The 22,512-nt window shown below is 40.4% G+C and overlaps 1 protein-coding gene across 12 annotated transcripts in view; it reads left to right on the top strand.

Annotated features, from left to right (window-relative positions):
- The window catches only part of myt1lb (myelin transcription factor 1-like, b), a 131,566-nt gene that overhangs the window by 51,843 nt on the left and 57,211 nt on the right, over positions 1-22,512 (top strand). For 8 of the 12 annotated variants that reach the window (XM_077537945.1, XM_077537948.1, XM_077537949.1 and 5 more), the window contains exons 2-3: positions 4,682-4,727; positions 6,516-6,549. In XM_077537945.1, the coding sequence (XP_077394071.1) occupies positions 4,682-4,727; positions 6,516-6,549 (80 nt within the window). Of the gene's footprint in view, positions 1-303; positions 416-4,681; positions 4,728-6,515; positions 6,550-22,512 lie in introns of all 12 variants that reach the window. The other 4 variants (XM_077537939.1, XM_077537940.1, XM_077537941.1 and 1 more) reach the window with 1 other exon arrangement.

Raw genomic sequence — 22,512 nt, 5'->3', positions numbered from 1 at the left:
AGCAGAGGAATCGTGGAGGCAGGCATACATCATCAAGCTATATTTGTCCCCCACTTCCTGCGGAAGATGACAGATGTTGCTAATTACCCCATGTTGCCGAAGCCCATCGCGCACATGACGAGCGGTCGTCGTCGTCGTCGTCTCTGTGGTGGAAATCTGCATAAGCTGCCGATGATGATGATGATGCTATATGATTATTCATGAGCTGGAGTCAAAAGAGAGGAAGAAATATCAGATGACTTGTGATTGTTGTGAAAATGATTTTAATGACGTACGTTCTCCCCTCGTCTTCCTTCAATGCAGAAAATGAATCCGGAGGAGATGTGGTGAGCGTTTCCTCTCCGGGTCAGCGCCAGTAGGTTTACAGTGGAAGCCGAGGTCAGGAAGAACCGTCTCAACACCAAAACCATTGCAGGTTAGAGCGCAACGCGTTTGCTTGATTCAACACATTGCAGTATTGTAGTTAGCACACGTGATATTTATTGTGCAAGAAAAACAAAACAAAAAAAAGGTACCGTATTTTCCGCACTATAAGGCGCACCTAAAAGCATTCAATTTTTTCAAAAGCTGACCATGCGCCTTATAATCCAGCATGTGCAGAAGATGCCGCCATCTTGGATCGCTAGCTAATACTAATACTTTAGCTCAGAGAAAATAATAAAACAGCTGTTTATTCATTTTGGGAGTCGTCAGAAAGCTGCTTTGTAATCTATGGATAAAGTTTGACTGACCTAGCTGACTGTTTTCTTGACGTTCCCTTTAGCGCAGCACCATCTAATGGATGCGTAACGTAACCTCAGCCTCTACTGTAGCGCCTTATATATGGAAAAAGTTTTAAAATATGTCATATATTGAAGGTGCGCCTTATAATGCGGAAAATACGATAAATTGAAATTTGGCACTGCACAAGCATTTTCGAGCTCCACAATATAGTAAAATGCCACGAAAACAGATTTTCAGTCATTACCGGTTAAATAAGGTTGTTGCGCCGGCGTTCTGATCAGATCTCTTCATGCTCAATCCACATCAATGTCACCCCACCAGGCCATTTTTCCACACTTAGTTTGCAAGCTCCGCACCAGATTTTCCCGTCTCCGTCTTCCTTTTTGATCGTTCGGCCACTCTGTCTGGTTCTCACTCGATGCCCACTCAGACGTGCGGATCTCGGCAGCCTTTCACGCTAATTCAGATGCACTTAGCATCGGGTTGGCGCTCGTTTGCTGTCACGAGATGACGCATGGCGGAGCTATTTGCAGAGAAATGTGATCATGCCTGATGGAGGTTCTGTAGCGCCGCTCTGGATGGAATACAAATGTGCGGGTGTGAATCACGGCGCGTGTGCGTGAGAGAGCGCGATTGGCTGGCATGTATAAAACGCGTTCTCCGAAATCCTGAAGGTGAAACAAAAGAGAAGCCGATTACTGGCGTGGCATGTTTTGACAGATTTCTTTTCATCACTTTCCATTAACTCATTCACTCGCCGCCATTTTCACATTTCGCAATCCCGTTCGCTGCCGGCTGTTTTACTGGGTTTTGACTGATTTTGCAAGGCCCACAGAATATTGTGTTCTATTGCTATAAAAGCATGGAACCTATCAAAAGAAAGATTCAAGTCTCTTCTTTCATCAGGAAAAAAAAGTATGTTTCTATCTGTTTCCGTTTTGCAGCAATTAGCAATAGAAGACAGCTAAGTTTCATCAGTTTTCACAAATCTATTCAAAATTCAAAGTAATTTAGCTTTTTTTCTAGAAGGCCCTGGTTGGTCTCCTTTGCTCTGCTGCCACCTGCTGGCCGTTTGTGTAATAACTACCATTTCTGCAACCGTTCTTTGCAGTTGAGAGGCTGCATCAAAGCCTTCTCGATGCTCTAGCATAAAAAAATAAAAATTAAAAAAACGTATAAATACGTCTTTGGGACACTTAGAACATTAAAAAAAAACACATTATTGGGAGCATATAAGTTAACAATGTTCAAAGCACACATTGGTCCTATTTTCCAGTCTTGTGTTTCATTCATGGTAATGTTTTGTCCATCAAAAGGCAATTTTATTTGGATTAAGATCTCCGAACAGATCACACGTTGTTTGTTAGTAGAAGTGTTCAAATGTTACCTTCCTTTGAATTATCTGAGCAAAACTCGACTCATTAAAGTATCCAACTGTTGATAATGAACGTTATATATCATAAGATCAACTGTTAAAAATTGAAATTGAATTGTGCCCTTGATTTCGTTTCACTCTTTCAATGCTAAAGCAAGGTGCTAGCTTGAAGTGCATTTTTTTTTTTTTTTTTTTTTTTCCCCTTCGAGTTTTAGCGCTGCCTTTTATTTTGGGTCTAATTGGCACTTGAAAAAGATGGAGTGTGCTTCGTACTCATCTTGAATATGCAGACCAACCTTCATTTTCTTCAAGAATGCAGAGAGTGTGAGAAAAAAAAAAAAAAAAAACATTACAGAAGGTTGTCCAACATGCCAGCAAGGCAAGCAAGCATGCTTGTCGGGTCCTGCTCGTACGAGAGAGGCAAAAAGCCCGACACGATTGTTACGATTGTTTCACACATTATGAAACATAATTCGTTGCCACCTTGTTTTGAACCGGAGATTCTAAAAACATCAAATAATGTTCACACGACGACGACGACGATATTGTGGCAGTTTTAATGTCACCATATCACGATATTGCCCGGAATCGTAACATCCCTACTGGTAACATACTAGCACCTTGCGTGAGACCAATTTATTGTTTTGAAGTCAGTTCAAAGTTGTGTTGTATAATACATAAACTTCTGCAAGGCCATAGAGCAGCCGAAAATGGAGCCAAGGTCGCCCGTCGTCATTTCCAAACATGTAAGCTGGGAAATATGGAATCATTTGCTCGGCCGGGCAGTTGCTCATCATTGTCTGTCATTTGTCCACAGACATATTTATGTTCTCATCCTCCCTCACAAAAAACTTAAGGTCATTCCATCCCAGCTTACCTGCTAATATTTACAAGGTATCGCCGCCTTTCATCGTTTTATTTTCCTCCTCTTGAAACCTTTATGGACGTTCATAAAGAAACACGCCATTAAGACTGAAGGGCTCGACGCTGGCTTAAGTGTCGTTTCAATGAATCGTGTTTCATAAAAAGAGACTTCCAAACAGGGTCGTAGCCCCCCAACGTTATTGTGTAAAACCCAACCTGCATGGATATTTAGGGGCATCTAAAAAATAGAGTTCAGAGGTCGTCAGGGATGTTCGGACGAAGCTCCAACGTGCATTGAATGTACGTTTTAGACACGATATGTTGAATTGGTGACTTGAATTGGTGAGGATGGATCAGTGGTGTCCAAACTACGGCCCGGGGGGCCATTTGCGGCCCGCCGTCAATTTTTTTGTGGCCCGTGACATATGCTAAAAATGGCATTTTGACCCAGTTCAACTAAAATAAACCAAACAAAAATGTTTGGAGATGGTCAAAGTAAGAAGGGAGGGTGTCGGAAAAAAACAAAACACAGGTGCTATTAAAGGTTATTTTAGTGTACTAAAACTAACGAAAAAAAATAAAATTCAAAAAACAATTTCGTTAACGAAATAAAATAAAAACGAAGATTTTTTATTTTTTTTTTAAAAAGAAAACTAACTGAAACTACATTTTATATTTACAAAACTAACTAAAATAAAACTAACTATGATTATAGGAAAACATGTTATTTGTTTTAGTCTTTGGTAATTAATTTAATGCATTTGGGGTTGATTTTAAATGTGATTTTTAGTAGATTTATTTTGATATAAACCGGAATAATGACGTCACGCCCATGGTGTTTTTTAAATATTGTGCACAAGTAATACACACAAAAAAAACTAAAACTAATACTGAAACTACACTAAAACTAAGCATTTATTAAAGAACTAAGAACCACCCTGAAAACTAATAAAAACTAACTCAAATGAAAAATTCAAAAACTATAATAACCCTACTGCCATATTACAAATAAATTTGTTTAGTATTCTTCTAAATGTGCAAAAGCACAAATCAATTCTTTTTACAATTTTTAGGACTAAACACAATTTCTCTTCATAACATGATGTGGCCCTTGCGTCCTTCGGATTGTTTTTTTTTGTTCGTTTTTTTTTTCTTTTTTAATTTTTGTTTCTCTGCTGTTTGTTTGTATGTTTATATGTTCAATAAATCAAAATCAAAAATCAAAATCGTGTCCGTTTTTTTTTCTTTTAGGATTTTATATACATTTTAATTATGTTTTAAATTTTACAAAAATGTTCAGAAATGTGAAGATTAGTCTAAAAATATGTTTAAAAAAAAAAAAAGAATCATGATAAAATCGAGATTGTGAATTGATTATTAAAGAATAGACATTTTTACCATATTGCCATTCACTAAAAATCCCCAAAAACCCCCAAAAAAGGTCGACACATGCTGATCTTGTCGGGTCCATTGAGATCTCACATGATGAATACAGATTTTATTTTTTTTAATCCCCCCCCAAAAAAAAACAAATGCTACCCGTAAATCAACCACAAAAGCCTCCGGCCTCCGCCAACGTCGGATGCAGGGGGGGGGGGGCACGTTTGACGAGTGGACGACAGCGCCGGCAAGCCGAAAGAACGCGCATCGAAATGAAAGATAATTTAGCGACGCTGTGTGCAGCCGGCGCTTAACAGCTTGTTTGTGCCTTCCCCGCAGATGGAGGTGGATGCAGACGATAAGCGCCACCGCACACGCTCCAAAGGTATCCGCACTGACACGCGCGACCATTCAGGGTGACCTTCACTCCGCCAACAGCCAAACAACACTCACACATATATAAATATATATATATTGTACACACGGCTGCACATCTCGCACCGTCACACTTGAGTTTGCCGTGTGACTGCCTACCTTGTCTATCCCTCTTTTTAACTCATTCACTCCCAACCATTTTCACTGATTTTGCAAGGCCTGCAAAATATTATGTTCTATTGCTATAAAAATATGGAACCTACGAAAAGAGAGATTAGAGTCTCTTGTTTTATCAGGAAAAAAAAAGTATATTCCTATCTGTTTAGCAATAGAACATAGCTAAGTTTCCTCATTATTCACAATTCTGCTTAGAACTGTGAGGAAATCAGCTTGTTTTAACATGGCCTGGTTGATCTCTTATACTCTGCTGCCACTCAACCATTTTCTGCAGTAGATGGACTGCATCAAAGCCTTCTCTATACTCTGGCATAAAACAACAACAACAACAACAACAACAAAAAACATATAAGTACGTCTTTGGGACACTTAAAACATTTAAAATATGACGTATTTATACGTTTTTGGGAGCTAATGAGTTAATATAGCCCACACGTGTACATCTCGAGTGTACAGCACAGTGAAATGAATTTAGGAACACAATAAGGAGTTGAAGATGACTCGTGGCTGTCTTCACACATTTTTTTTTTTTAATATGTATTCATTACCACAAGTGAATAAAGCAATTACAAGCTTTGGAAAATGTGAAGACAATTTCAGTATTAGAATATTCCGAATGACCGACGTCGACCAAGGTTCACTCTAATCGCAGGGGAGAGGCCACGTTATAATGACAGGACGAATGCAGTTGATACTTTTTTTGTCCTTTGACTCGATAAATTATCAATCATTCTTGACAGAACAAGAAATAAAGGGCTGACCCTTGTCCGAACATTCAATAGATCAATCACTTAGTCGGTGGGAAGCGGCGTGATCTCGGTGTGATGAAGCCGCCATGATGGGTCACCTCGTCTTGTTAAAGGAGACGAAAATCTAAGAAGGGATGCGATGAATCTGAACTGTGAACTCTCATCCGGACACATCTTACATTTACGTCATCATCGGATTTACACAACGCTAATGGCATAAACAACTGGGATGGAAGGCGTGTCCACGTGCACACTTGACATCATCTTACCGGGACGGTCTGCTCGCAGTTCCTTTTAACTCTTTGACTGCCGCACATTATCCCCAAAAAATAATAACTCCTACAGTGCCAGCTCGTCTTTCAAGGCAAACAGAATATTTTGTACTTTGACGACATAAACATGGCGGAATGAAAGATCGCGTTCCATTCTTTCATTAGAAAAATAAGTATGTTTCTACATTATTTCGTTCGTTAGTAATAACTGGGGCTGTGCCAAAAAAATCGATTTATAAAAGAATCAAGATTCTCATTTATGAATCGAATCGATATTTAATATCCAAAAATCGATTTTATTTAAATTAGAAATGAAGTAGAAGGGGAAAAGGCAGTTGTAGCCCACATGCTGTTTTTGTGGAAAAATGCACTTACAATACAAAATTGATAAATGTTTAAACAACAAAAAAAAAAAAAATGGATGACGTCATTTCACGTTTATGGCAGCATACATCGTGATTTTACTAATCGTTATTAAACGTTTTTGGCAGTCAAAGAGTTTAAAAAATATATATATCATTTTTTTCTTCCACTATTACTAGTACTACAAGTTTCCGCTTTGATGGTTTCGTAACCGATATTTGTCTTTCACCCTTTCAGTGCCTGTGGATCCGGCATTAACACAACTTTTCAGGTCAGTCAAATTTGAAGTGTTTTCTACTCGAAGCTGACACGGAAACACAAACACACAGAAAACAAGCAGATAGAAAAGTGCAGAAAACGTCAAACGCATCACACAAAGTCGTCTTGTGTTCGTGCCGAGGCGGAAACACTTGAAGGCATTTCAGTCATTGTTGATTATTAATTGTGATAGCAGCAAGCAATATACATTAATTTTTTTTTTTTTTTGTATACTTCTACCAGCGAGAATGATTTCGCACTGCGTCTTTGCACCTTGGGCGTTTTTAACATCACAAAAGACAACAAAACAAAACAAATTACAACTCTTACAAATACAATTCCACCATATGAAATATTTACGATGGGGGTTTTAATGTTCCAAACTAGACAACCTAAATGATTCTGTTTTGTGTCATACATTTGATCATGTGAAAAAAGTGATATCCAATGATCAGTTCATTATCCATGCAGTGCAACTCTTTTTGAAGCTCACATCCTTAAACAACTTCATGGGTGAGTTGAGTGGGAGGAAGGTTGAACGCTTTCACTTTATTTGGAGCGTCAAGGTTTTCTTTGTTACTGTCATTTATTTGAATTACTACTTGCACAATATGGATACATAAAACCATGTATCGATATCCGCCCCCACCCGCCGCCAGCTGGGATAGGCTCCAGCACCCCCACAACCCTTGTGAGGAAAATTGGTTAAGAAAATGGATGGATGGATGGATGGATGGATGGATGGATGGATGGATGGATGGACGGGCGGATGGATGGGTGGATGGATGGATGGATGGATGGATGGATGGATGGGTGGATGGATGGATGGATGGATGGATGGATGGATGGATGGATGGACGGACGGATGGATGGATGGATGGATGGATGGATGGACGGACGGATGGATGGATGGATGGATGGATGGATGGATGGATGGATGGATGGACGGATGGATGGATTTGGGTGGATGGATGGATGGGTGGATGGATGGATGGATTTGGGTGGATGGATGGATGGATGGGTGGACGGATGGATGGATGGACGGACGGATGGGTGGATGGACGGATGGATGGATGGATGGATGGATTTGGGTGGATGGATGGATGGATGGATGGATGGATGGATGGATGGATGGATGGACGGATGGATGGATGGATGTCACAACAATGTGAACGTCGTGAGTGTCAGTTTTTTTTTTTTTGCTCACTTTATTTACGCAGCCTGTACTGTGGCTGTAATTGATTAAAATTCTTCTTATTATTTTTTTATACGGCCATGTTAAATAAAACAGATTATTAGTGTTACTGCAATGGATGAAATTTTTAATTCTTCTTTATGCATGAAATGAGAGTAAGAAGTTTCTACTATTTGCAGCATTGCTAATTTTGACTGTCTAAAATAGCTACCGCGGGAATTCCTCAGCTGAATCAAAAATTGTTCTGAATCGTGAATCGAATTGAATCGGGCCCTTGTGAATCAAATCGAATTGATTCTGGAAATCTGAATCAATGCCCAGCCCTAATGTGCGTAGTTCATTCATGGTTGCCGCAGCCATGTTAGTCAAAGAGGGCAGAATTCAAATGTAGTATGTCTCATTTTAAATTTAACATATTCATGTTATGCATTCTCCGTCTCACTGTAAATTACGCAGCGTAAAGAATAATCTTCTAAAGTCTGTATTTGGGCGTCCTCTACTTGTCTTTGGGAAGTTGTTTCCACCCCAACAATGTGAATTCCATTTGTCCTTGGCTATGTGTTAGCAGGCTGCAGCAAAGATAAGGCTTTTCCGCCTATTTATATCAATAAATAATATTGCACCTGGAAGATTACTACTTTGTTGCCTTGAGCTGATATCTGTAGATAGTATAGGTGTCCCCTCCCCCCTCTCGCTTCCCAATCCTTCATCCCCCGATAACTCTCCATCCTTTTCCCCATTTGAAGGCGGTCGCTCCTCCCTCACTTCGCTCGCGCTCGCGCCGCCCGCAGATCGTAATTAATCAGCGGATCGATGCGAGGCGAGCCGTCCATAATGTCGATAATGTGGCTCGATGGCTCCGGCAGAGCCGATCGTTCGTTCCCGGGATGAATACGTTTGACTTTCCGTATAGAGCGTCCTGGCTTGGGTCACAGAGGCCGTCGCTGCCACGCCGGAGACAACAGCGTTCATATTTATCAGCGTTCATATTTATAAGCGTTCATATTTATCAGCGTTCATATTTATCAGCGTTCATATTTATCAGCGTTCATATTTATCAGCGTTCATATTTTTGCATACAACAAACAAACAAACAAGAAGTCAGTTGAGCGAGTCGGTTCAAATTGACTGCGCTTCGCAATCCCGTTCGCTCTCGGCTGTTTTACTGGATTTTGACTGATTTTGCAAGGCCCACAGAATATTGTGTTCCATTGTTATAAAAACATGGAACCTATCAATAGAAAGATTAAAGTCTCCTTTCATCAGGAAAAAAAAGTATGTTTCTATCTGTTTCCGTTTTGCAGCAATTAGCATTAGAAGAGAGCTAAGTTTCATCAGTTTTCACAAATCGATTCAAAATTATAAGTAATTTAGCTTTTTTCTAGATGGCCCTGGTTGATCTCCTTTGCTCTGCTGCCACCTGCTGGCCGTTTGTGTAATAACTACCATTTCTGCAACCGTTCTTTGCAGGTGAGAGGCTGCATCAAAGCCTTCTGTATGCTCTAGCATTAAAAAACAAAAACAAAACAAAAACGTATAAATATGTCTTTGGGACACATAAAACATTTAAAAAAAACGTATTTATTGGGAGCAAATGAGTTAATAGCACCTGTGTTTTTCGACACCTTCCTTCTTAATTTGACCGTCTCCAAACATTTTTGTTTTTATTTTATTCGAACTGGGCCAAATACCATTTTTAGCATATGTCGCGGGCCACTAAAAAAAAATGGACGCCGGGCCGCAAATGGCCCCCCGGGCCGTAGTTTGGACACCTCTGCTTTAAGCGTTTGACTTGTTTTGCCACCATGCCACCATTTGAAGGCCAAAGTGGACGATACTCGCGAGTTGCATCTGAATATGCGAAGTTGTTCATCAGAGCGCCCGTGCGCGGTTTTGCCGGTCGACGACAGGCAGCGGACGCTCGCATGTGGAAGCGTCTCCTCCATTCACAGCTCCAATTACATGCTTGAATCTCTTTTATGAAAGGAAAAGAAAAAATAAGACGCTTTCCCATCTGAATAAACCCCATCATGGCTTTCACACTCGGGGTGCACGAGGAGGGAGGGGCGAGGGGGTGAGGGGGCGGGGCGAGGGGGCGGGGGGGAGGGGTGTGCTACTGATCTGATATCACAGCACACACTTGTGTTCATTTGCATGTTTACAGTCATGCTAATCACGTTTATTGGCGGGATATAAGGACTGCGCGTGAGCTCGTTCGAGAAGGGCAACGTTCGTAACCGGCCTCGATTCGACGACGCGCGAGGACGATCATTTCCACGCCGCACGACCGCCGCTGCCACCCGATACTCACACCCCTCTTTGAAAGGAAATGGTTTCTCCTTTGCTAATCCAATTTCAAAGTTTTAAGACAACTTCAATCAAAAAATCATCATGGAAAATATAACAATACTCGGTTTGGACTATGAAGAGGAATTAATAATAATTTGTTTACGACAAAGCAAAGTGAACATTCGTGCAGGTATCAGTTTGAACATGAGTTCAATATTTGTCCTTGTAGTAGTGCAGTGGTGTCCCAAACTACGGCCCGGGGGCCATTTGCGGCCCGCCGTCCATTTTTCAGTGGCCCGCGACATATGCTAAAAATTTGGCTGAGTTCAAATCAAATAAACAAAAGAAAAATGTTTGGAGATGGTCAAAGTAAGAAGGGAGGGTATCGAAAAAAAATTTTGTTAATTAATGAAAAAACTCAAACTAAAATTCAAAAAAACAATATTGTTACCGAAATAAAAATAAAAATGCTTTTTCAAAAACGAAAACTAACTGAAACTACATTTTATGTCGACAAAACTGACTCAAACTAACTCTAATTTCGCAAAAATGTCCTTTGTTTTAGTCTTTGGTAATTAATTTAATGCATGAGACTTTGGGGATGATTTCAAATGTGATTTTTAGTAGATTTATTTGGATATAAACGCCGTTTATTTTGATATAAATGACGTCATCTAGCAGCAGCCAATAGAAAAGCACCTTCAGATGACGTGTAAATATTGCGCATAAGTAATACCTATTTTTTTTTTTAAACTAATACTAATACTGAAACTAACAAACTAAACTAAAACTAAGCATTTTTTTTAAAGAACTAAACTAATAAAAACTAACTCAAATGAAAAATTCCCAAACTATAATAACCCTACTGCCACATTAAAAAAAAAAATGGTTTCCATACTGTAGCATTTTTCTAAATATGCAAAAGCACAAATCAATTATTTGTACAATTTTTAGGACTAAACACAATTTCTCTTCATAACCTTGCGTCCTTCTGATTTTCTGTATGTGGCCCTCACATGAAAAAGTTTGCAGTTGTAGTGTAGAAGAACCGAAGCCAAAAAAAACAAAAACAAAACCCGACAGTTATCGTCAGCTGCAACCGGACCGGACGAGGGAGTCGTGTCGATCTCAAGCGAGCTTTAATTGCTGGTGTCGGTGCTGAAACGCAGTCGAACAGGAAAATAATCAAGTTAATGAAACATTTTAATTATTCAACATAATTGTGGAATGTGATGAGAACGTGTCCAACGCACGCACATTCCAAATATCCTCGCTCGCTCGCTCGCTCGCTCTCTTTTGCTTCACCGTGGAGAACATCTGCTTTCCCTCGTCTGTATTACGCACACAAATCAGTCGGCGCTATAATTACTTGCGCTCGTCCGTTCTGGGTCGCCGCCCGGTGCCACGCCCACCACCTCTTACCTGCATGCCCGCCGCCCCGAGCCCCCCGCGGCCGCTCCACATGTCACTTGCTGGAATATCGATCCGAGCAGGAGCCGCAAAAAAAACAAAACAAAACAAAACAAGAGTGAAGGTCTTTCTTTGACAGCTGCTTCGTATCGCGCATGGTCGACAACAGTGCACACCAGATCATTCAAGGCATATCAAACAAACACAATGATCAGATCATTACAAACCCCCTCAGACTCCTCAGATTCCTTAGACTTAGACTTAGACTTAGACTTAGACTTAGACTTAGACTTAGACTTAGACTTAGACTTTATTTCTTTTTTGGGATGGCTCCCTCTGGGAAATTTACATGTCCAGCAGCAATGAGAACAGATAATAAAATAAAAAATAATTCAATCAATCAATAAATAACGTTATTACACCAGAGAGTGAATTAATAATAATAATAATAATAATAATAATAATAATAAGAAGAAGAAGAAGAATAAGAATTAAAAATAAGAATTCAATCAATCAATAAATAAGGTTATTACACCAGAGATTAAATTAATAATAATAATAATAATAATAATCATAATAATAATAATAATAAAATGACAAAGAAAAATGCAATCAATCAATAAATAAGGTTATTACACCAGAGATTGAATTAACATAATAATAATAATAATAATAATAATAATAATAATAATAATAATAATAAAAAATTAAAAATAAAAATTCAATCAATCAATAAATAAGGTTATTACACCAGAGATTGAATTAATGTAATAATAATAATAATAATAATAATAATAATAATAATAATAACAATAATAATAATAATAATAAAATGAAAAATAAAAATTCAATCAATAAATAAATAAGGTTAGTACACCAGAGTGAATTAATAATAATGATGATAATAATAATAATAATAATAATAATAATAATAATAATAATAATAATAAAAAATGAAAAATAAAAAATTTATCAATCAATAAATAAGGTTATTACACCATATTGAATTAATAATAATAATAATAATGAGAAAAATAAAATAAAATAAAAAATTCTTCTGTATTTGGTCTGCCATTTTGCCTTCTATTATATGTTCACAGAACCTCATCTTGGTTAGACTGCTGTTTTATATTTCCTTCCTTCCTTCCTTCCTTCCTTCCTTCCTTCCTTCCTTCCTTCCTTCCTTCCTTCCTTCCTTCCTTCCTTCCTTCCTTCCCAGCACGGCCGTCACATATCTGCCGGTTGTCTCCGGCACTGCTAATTCCCTCTTCAGATGGCGCGGTTCTCATTTGCATACTTATCAATGTGTTTGGACTAGCCGACAGAAGCTGTAAGAAGGTGGGGGTCGTTAATATGTTAATTAGCCTCCTCCATTTTCTCCTGCTCAATTTTCCACGTTGGGCGCACCAATCCATATCCTCCACCAGCTCGCTCGCTTTCCTTTATGCAACAATCGAGATTTCACAAAAAACAAACAAAAAAAAAAGGCTAAGCTTTTTGGCATCAGGTTGTTTAGTTGTATTTATTATTATTATTTATGTATTTTTTTTATGAACTCATTCACTCCTAGACATTTTCGCTGAAGCAAACCCCTTCATTCCTGTTTTACGTTTCACTTGAATACGTTGATTTCTCTACGGCGTTTTCAGCTTATTTTCTGTCATATACACAAATATTTGTCGACAAGTGTGCATCTGGAAATACAAATATGGCGAGTGGAGTTCTTCGTCTACTAAGACGACTTTTCTTATTTTTTGTTTTTGTATTTTCTGCATGCCCCGTGGCATCATGCTGCCTCTCACAGGTCAGTCTTGGTACTACAACGTACATCTTGTTTTACATTCGTATCCCAATTTTTCATTTTCAACCCACTTTCCCCTGTTAAGTTACTTCTTTCAAAAAAAAAAAAAAAAAATCATGCAAGTCTGTAAAATTCAAATTTTTCCCACGCTGGTGTTGAGGAGAAAGTCAAATGCAATGCAAAGAGATGAAATGAAAGGTGAGACAAGGTGAGCGATCACTTTGTTCTAAGCAGTAATAAACGCCGCCCAATTCCAACTGGCCTCGCCACGGTATTCATATTTTCTTCCGTGCCCAACAAAGTGGGCGTTAACTTGAACCCACGCAGCGTCGACTTCGTAATCGCGCTGGCGATGATTGACGGCTTGTATCGGCGGTGTCAAGGGGACATCCCCCTCGTGACTTCAGGCAAAAATGAGAGAACAGAAGGAGCTAAATGACACATTTGCAAAGACCTCTGCCAAAGAGGACAGGAAGTGTGATGAATGGGAAGATGATGAGGAGAGAGAGGCGGAGGGCGAGTCACATCGAGAGCACGCGGGTGATTGGAGAAACGGATCCCAAATACATCTGCTGCACACACGCACACGCGCATGCCCACAAACATCCATATTGACAAACGCAGCGAGAAAATGGGTCTGTGGTACAATTGGAGTGCAAAGGGAAAGCTTCTTAAATGCCATTTCTTGAGTCGGGATGCTATTTACGCACGCGCACGTCCACAGGCACGCACGCACGCACCCGCAGACATCCCAACTCGCTCACGCTCTCAAAGCACTCAGACTGATACGAGCGCAACAAGCAACCAGCGGAGTGGCAGAAGGTTTCCTGATCTCAGGCTACGTGAGGCAATAAGAGCTCACGAGCGGCAAGATGAGTGACGGATGGCTTCCGTGTACGGCCAAAGGCGAAAGGACACCATCTTATGTGGATGCACCTGAGGAGAAAGACCATTTGGCTCCATATTTGATGTTGAGGGAGCTTAAAAAAAAAAAAAAAGTACAATTTTCACTACATAGTACTACTATATTTTGACCTACTCTCAAAATGGATTGGTGAAAAACAAATACCAGTCTAGTAGGCTTTCGGCGTTTTGCATTGCATTTACATGGCGACGCAGACAATTGGAGCTGTCAAAATTAATCGATTAATCGACAAGTATTTGATTATCAAATTAATCGACAACTATTATAGTAATAGAGTAATCGTGAAAGAGTAATCATCATGAGTAATCTTCATGAAAGAAGACTGATTATCTTCTGTGTTTAATAAGACATTTGAAAACATTTTGTTTTTATTTTGAAAAACAATGACCGAACCGGTGACGTAGTACATCACATGACCCCCCCACCCCCACCCCCCCATTTATTTATTTATTTTTTTTTAAATCACTATACAAATACAATTGTACGAATTAACCACTGGTTCATCAACAATAATCTGTCAAAAATGCTTTTGTAATACACTTTAATGCAAAATTAAAATGAATCAGACTTTAGACCATATGAATCCAGGTCTAAGTTGTGGCGCAGGTAGCGTAACACAATTTTGGTGGACTGCATTTTGCGCTAGACTTGCGAGGTGCATGAAAATAGGGCTGTTACTGTGCAGCCAAGGCACATTCTATGAAATGATGATTAAAAACTCGATCTAGGCCACTGCTTCTGATCAGCACAGTAACAATAATATACCGATTTGTCTAGTATTTTCTGTGCATTGTGAGGCTGCTTGGCCCGAATCACTCGCGGCTTGTGCCTAATGGTCCAAACGGAGTGTTTGCCACCAAGCACGTTCCGCTGTGGGTATAACCGCTATCTGGCTAAAGTGCTGCCATCCTGGCTTGAAGGGCCCTCGACTGGAGCAGGGCCTTCAGAACAGCCTCTCCACCTGGAGGCAGAGAGGGTTAGAGAGGCAGAGGGCAGCACACTGCCTGCACACACACACGCACACATTCACACGTCCATTTCCTCCTCGCCGCTTCCTGTGCGCACCGACACAAATGTAGACATGACTGCCACATGCACACACACGTGTGCACACGCAACCTGCTTCACATGTAGAACAGCATTCCCAGCTGAGTGCTTCACTCCAAGCTGGCAATTTCCGAAGAGAGAGACTCCAGCTAAAGTATTCAGGGCGTCATGTTGCTTTCGCCATGGGTGGTTGCGGGTTGAACGGCAAAATGGCCCCACTGCAGGATTCTTATCTACTTCATATATATCATTCACATTCTGTGTCTACAGCTAAAACATGCTAAACTGCACCAGAATCCTGTTGTGGTTGTTGCTGTTGATTGTCTTCTACTCTGGCAGGTCATGTAAAAACAAACCTCGCTACATCCTTGCAGTAAACAAAAATTCACACCAAAAAATAAATAAAAAATACCTTTATGACTTATGTGCACCACTGATTAAATTTACTGGATGGATGGATGGATGGATGGATGGATGGATGGATGGATGGATGGATGGATGGATGAGTGGGTGGTTGGATGGATGGATGGATGGATGGATGGATGAGTGGATGAGTGGTTGGATGGATGGATGGATGGATGGATGGATGGATGGATGGATGGATGGATGGATGAGTGGGTGGTTGGATGGATGGATGAGTGGGTGGGTGGATGGATGGATGGATGGATGAGTGGATGGTTGGATGGATGGATGGATGTGGGTGGTTGGATGGATGGATGGATGAGTGGGTGGATGGATGGATGGATGGATGGATGGATGGATGGATGAGTGGATGAGTGGTTGGATGGATGGATGGATGGATGGATGGATGAGTGGGTGGTTGGATGGATGGATGAGTGGGTGGATGGATGGATGGATGGATGGATGGATGGATGGATGAGTGGATGGTTGGATGGATGGATGGATGGATGAGTGGGTGGATGGATGGATGGATGGATGGATGGATGAGTGGGTGGATGGATGGATGGATGGATGGATGAGTGGTTGGATGGATGGATGGATGGATGGATGAGTGGGTGGTTGGATGGATGGATGAGTGGATGGATGGATGGATGGATGGATGGATGGTTGGATGGATGGATGGATGGATGGATGGATGGATGGATGAGTGGGTGGTTGGAAGGATGATGGATGGTTGGATGGATGAGTGGATGGTTTGGTGCGATTCATATTCACACTGTGCTTTTTTTGCAAGCGGACTATATTGCGTAATCCCGTCGACCCACGTGACGATCCGTGCTCCCATTGGACAAAAACGACGAGGGCCGTACGCGTTCGAAACCCGCAAATAGCGGAAAAGGTGAAATTCCGACGTGCCGCATGACTGCACTGCACATTTGTTGCGTTATTATGCGAGCGTCAAGGGCAGCTCATCCAACGGAGGCTCCGCCACGCCGTTGCTCATTTTGGAAGGCGTCGTCGATTGCGTGCAGTAACCCCGCCCCCACCACAACATGCTGACAGCGGCGTGGCTAAACAGAATACAGATGATTATGAATGAATTTAGCACATTATTCACTACCGGGCAAAATTCCCGGTAAATGCAGGATGAATTTGGGTTGTAAAAGTCAAAGCGTCAGGTTAAGGCGTTGACGTGCATTTTAAAAGTCTGGTTCCGATTGGTTTACCGCAATATTTTGTTGTCGTTTTGGTGCATGTAAATGTACTGTTGTGGGTGATCCAAGTCGCACTGTCGATTCCACAAGACGCTGCTATAAATGAATCATGAGTAAATCTGTGAGGTGTGAATAATACATGGGAGAAGAGGTAAAAACAACACAAAAGAAAGGAGCGCTGTTATTATTTGTTAATAAGACACTCCTGAGAATTACTAACTCGATCTCATTACTACAAGACATGCCGGAATGCACGCGAAACGTACGCAGGTGTTTCTTGATCCTGCGCGACTATTTTTACCTGTGACGCCTGCCGTCGCCTAGCGATGTGTAATTACATCCCACACTCGCCCAGTGAACGATTAGACGCCATGACGGATGGGTTAACGCGGTCAGCCAAGGATGCCTCTCGTGCAAAGCTAATTACAGCCAGCATACATGTGTCATACACCTGATACACGTGATGGCCCTCGCAAGCATTCTGCCGTCGCCGGGGGGGGGGGGGGGGGCGACACGCGCGATAAAGGCGGACGCCGTGCGTGCTGTTAATCAACAGATAAGAGATGATGAAGGAACTCAACTCTTGATTAATAGATCCACATGTAGCTCCAAGGTGTCTTAAGTGGCGTGACCAAGTCACAATTGGCTTCAATGAACTTTATTTAAAGCTGTACGTCACAATATGAAGTACAGCATTTTTACCATTCTATTTTCCATCTTTGAAAAGATAATAGAAGAGTAGATTTTTTTTTTTTTTCTGCCCACATTGATGTCGTGAGTTCCATCCATCTATTTTCTATGCTGGTGTCCTCATTGTGGGGAGAAATTCTTTTTAGCATAGAAATTGAAATGCCACAGCGTGCATCTTTACAAACGTTGTGTACATAATGCCATGCTTTGGAATATCAACTCATCACAAATACTCAAGCAGAAGTAAACAAACAGGACGAACCATAAATGACTAAATACATAAATAAATAAATGACTAAAAGTGAAAATAAAACAGATATAAAAAATATAAAAAATACAAATGTATTTATTTATGTATATTTTTTGCTCTTTTTTTTTACCATTTATTAATTTTTTTATATAATTTTCAAACTATATATTTTTTTTAATCCATTTTTATTTTCACTTTTAGTCATATTTTTATTTATTTATTTAGTCATTTATTTTATTTTGAATTTTGGCAGTTTTGGTCCTCCCTATCATAACATTCTCGTGAATGGCAACACACGACCAGGCAAGCTGTGTTCACTCGTGATTTTTTTTTTTATAAACCACAAACATTACAAATCCATCCACAAGTCCCTTTTAAATTGTAAATATAGTTCAGCGTTGTTATAAAAAAAAAATATATATATTATATTTATTGTATGAACTGTGTTGTTATGACTTTGGCGAAGACCGCTCTCGCGTGAAACAAGGAAATGTGCGCGCAATAACTACCATTTCTGCAACCGTTCTTTGCAGTTGAGAGGCTGCATCAAAGCCTTATGTATGCTCTAGCATTAAAAAAACAAAACAAACAAAAAAACGTATAAATACGTCTTTGGGACACTTAAAACATAAAAAAAACAAAAACGTATTTACACATTTTTGGGAGCAAATGAGTTAAATGCCGAATCAATAGCTGACTAACAGCGCATCTTTGATCAACTCAATCAAATGTTTTTTTTTCTTTTGTTCAGTCTACATACATTTGATAGCTTCTTGGGAGTCTTTTTTTTCTTTTTTTTTTCTCCAGTATTATTAGTGCCCTGCGATTGGCTGGCGACCGGTCCAGGGTGTACCCCGCCTACTGCCCTAAGCCAGCTGAGATAGGCTCCAGCTCCCCCCTGTGACCCGTGTGAGGAATAAGCGGTCAAGAAAATGGATGGATGGATGGATGGATGGTGCCTGTGGCATATGTGGTATCTGCATCCAAATTTGAAGTGCAATCTTATGCTTAGCCTTCCTCGTGCTTGACTTACTGACATCAAATGCACCCCAAATGCTGGAATCGGTTTTGCTTCACAATCCTCTCTTGTTCATCCATTTCATATAACATATGTTTTCCTTCCACTCAACATATGCACAATTATGGATCAGTCGTGTATTCGCGTCCACTTGTGCTTACGGGGCGTGCGCGTGCGTGCGTACGCTCGTGTATTCAGGTGCTTTCCGGTCGCCGCGGCTGCAGCCGAGTAATTGCCTGTCTTCATCAAGTGTTCCCTTCCTGCCGTGGGCCTCATTTGGATTCCACGTCGCTAGCTAGCCAGCTAGCGCCAGCCTTGCCTTGCCGGGCCTGTTATTATTCATGGCTTGACAGATCGCGCTCGCTAAAAGCATTGGAAGCGGGCCAGGTGGTGACGATGCGAGGGCGAGACGTCGTTACGCCTCAACTTTCTGGCTCAGAGGAGGATGGATGGATCGTAGCCATATGATGGATCATTTGGAAATAAAAAGATAGTGACGTTAAGATTTGAGCAAAAACAAGCAGTAAATTCCTCGGTGGGAGGAAGAAGAAGGAAAGCTAAAGAGTGGGCTGGATTATACGAACTTCAGTGAGACTGTGTTGGGTGAGTCAACATTTAGTACTGGTTAGTGTCATCTCAAAGTAACTCATGATACTTTATTACAATATCACAATGTAACGATACGGGCAATATCGTGATATTAAAACTGCCACAATATCGTCGTCGTCACGTTCACAATATTTCAAAGGAACACATCTGTTAAAAAAAAAAAGTCAGGTTGATTTCCATTTGTGCAGTTCTAGCACCCTCTAGTGGCTAGTTTATTAGTGCAATTTAATTTTCATTAGGGATGTTTTGGCCTTCTATGTTTAAAATCGATGCTAATTGTCAGATGAAGGGGAACCGAATCTGCTTGTGAAGGGATCAATGTGTGCTTGCATTAGAAAATAAGTGCCTCAATATTGTTATTAGAGATTGTAGGTGGTTCATATGCATTGCTGTTTTGTACAAAAGCACAATGTTGTGCTTTTTTAGTATGAGCTCTTCTTTTTTTTCTTTTTTTTTTTTAACAATATTGTGATCTGTTTTAAATATCTACAACCCCCCCTCCAATTTTTTCCCCTTTTAAATTATGCAAAAAAATTAATTGATTAGAAAAAGCAGGATGGGCGTGTGCAGTGGATATAAATTTTTGAAGCTGTCCTCATAGCATTAAATGTCGAAAAAATTAACACATAACAGGTGCGCTTCAAATTTAGCGGGCAAAATATGTTGGGGGGGGGAAAAAAAAAGCCTTTTTAAATCAGTGATTAATCATGATTAATCTAAATTCTAAGATGTGATGAATCTGGTTAAAAAATGTAATCGTTTGACAGTTCTAGTTTATATGCACAAGAATTCTGGTTATGAAAGGGGGTCTTACTCGGGTTTTTAAAAACCCGAATAATAATAATAATAATAATTTACATGGCCTTTCAAAACCGTAATATTGCCAATATTTGGGTTTTAAAAGAGTTATTGCCTGTATGTAAACGTAATCATAGGTGGCGGGGCTAACCAAAAGGCTATGCGACTGCTAGCTAACTAGCCTGTTGCAACCTAGCAACACACGACAGGTATTAAAATTTAGAAGTGAAAATGCAGATATTTTTATCGACAGAAGCAGTTAAATGCTTTGCTCATACACGCCGTTTATGTAGCACCCGGGAGCCGATACGACTGCGCTGTAAATCAATATAGGAGCACTGGATTAGCGTTAGCTGCGCGATGTCATACAGTAGATAAACACAAAAAAAACAAAGAATGTTCCTCCAATGTGCCGTCAATGGGTGAATTTGCGTTTGCGTCGATTCTTGTACAGCTTTTCTTTTGGATCTTGTGTCATTGTGAACGTGATCACAATATTGTGATCACGTCCAGTCAGTCTATACAATCATAAACGCAGCGATGAGGCTGAAATAGAAGTCACAAAGCCGGCGCAGATGAGTGAAGCCGTTCCAAACAGAGGATGGAAAACGAGGGGAAGAGGCAACCATCCGCCCCCATCGAGCTCCCCTCTGTCTCCATGTGCAGAACCAGATAAGGTCGCATTCATCAAAATGTGCCACTTCCCTCTGCCAAAAACGCACGTCTGTGCCATCAACCCCCCTGTGTGCCGTATCTGTCACCCAAATGAACATTTCCATATTTAATGAGAATGCTTTATATGTCTTAAAAAAAAAAAAAAAAAAAAAAAAAAAAAAAAAAAAAGCCGTGTGTAGGTTGGATCCGTCACTTCTGTCATCACCTTGGGGTTCATCCATCTTGGTTGTAATACTGTTGTTACAACGTCAACAATATGACGGAGCTGAGAAGTGATTTGGCTTCTCTTTTTAATAGATGCGATCACTCAGAAATGAAGAACAGTGGCTGTATGTTCAACGCCACGCTTTTACTATTGAACACTAACTGGTTCAAAATGATCTTAGTTATGCATATGACTCATTCACTCGCCGCCATTTTCACATTTCGCAATCCCGTTCGCTCCCGGCCGTTTTACTGGATTTTGACTGATTTTGCAAGGCCCACAGAATATTGTGTTCAATTGCTATAAAAGCATGGAACCTACCAAAAGAAAGATTAAAGTCTCTTCTTTCATCAGGAAAAAAAAGTATGTTTCTATCTGTTTCCGTTTTGCAGCAATTAGCATTAGAAGAGAGCTAAGTTTCATCGGTTTTCACAAATCTATTTAAAATTGTAAGTAATTGAGCTTTTTTTTTCTACATGGCCCTGGTTGATCTCCTTTGCGCTGCTGCCACCTGCTGGCCGTTTGTGTAATAACTACCATTTCTGCAACCGTTCTTTGCAGTTGAGAGGCTGCATCAAAGCCTTCTGTATGCTCTAGCATAAAAAAACAAAACAACAAAAAAACGTATAAATACGTCTTTGGGACAATTAGAACATTAAAAAAACGTATTTACATGTTATTGGGAGCAAATGAGTTAACTAATGTAATTCGCAACGTCCATCCGCGTATTTTGACAAGCCTACCTTTCCGACGTTAACTGGCGTCAGATAAACAGGTGGTGTTTGTGGATTATTTTTTTTTTTCCTCATCCACTTCTATTTTTTTTTTTGAGCGCCTCCCCGAGGAGATACATCAGAGGGAATAACGGATCATGTGCTGCGAGTGTCGAGCGTGCCAGGGGGATCCGGGGGGGGGGGGGGGGGGACGGATGGATTTATGCGAGGGGGCGGGCGGCTGCTTAGGGCACGCTCAAGGCTTTTTTCAGATCTCGACCTGCGACATCTGGACCTCCCAAAACCCTCAGCCCCAGACCTGTCCTCATGCTGCTGCCAACTAAATTGCATCAATGTCAAAGAGCCTCCTCGCTCTTCTGCTGGAGAGTCGGCGCCTGGTAAACAGAGCTCATAATCGGCGCCAGATTGAAATGACACGCACATGCGACTAGAAATGCAATTCATCGGAAAAGTTAAACATTCACACCATATACGGCAGCGGTGTGACTTGCCTAGTACCTGGCGATTCGATTCGCATCACGATTTATAGGTCACGATTCGATTCGATTAATCCCGATATGAATCTATAAGTCAATTATTGCGATTTTTTTTTTTCTCCCCAAATTTAGAAAATGCAAATCAGCGAACTTGTAAATGTATAGCATAAAATTTGTATGAAAATGTATTTATTTGTCTGAAAATTCAGTCTTACATCTGTGAGCCACTGCATTTAAC

This window comes from Festucalex cinctus, chromosome 12, assembly GCF_051991245.1.
Source record: "Festucalex cinctus isolate MCC-2025b chromosome 12, RoL_Fcin_1.0, whole genome shotgun sequence".
Classification (NCBI taxonomy): Eukaryota; Metazoa; Chordata; class Actinopteri; order Syngnathiformes; family Syngnathidae; genus Festucalex; species Festucalex cinctus.
This window is presented reverse-complemented; position numbering and strand designations above follow the sequence as displayed.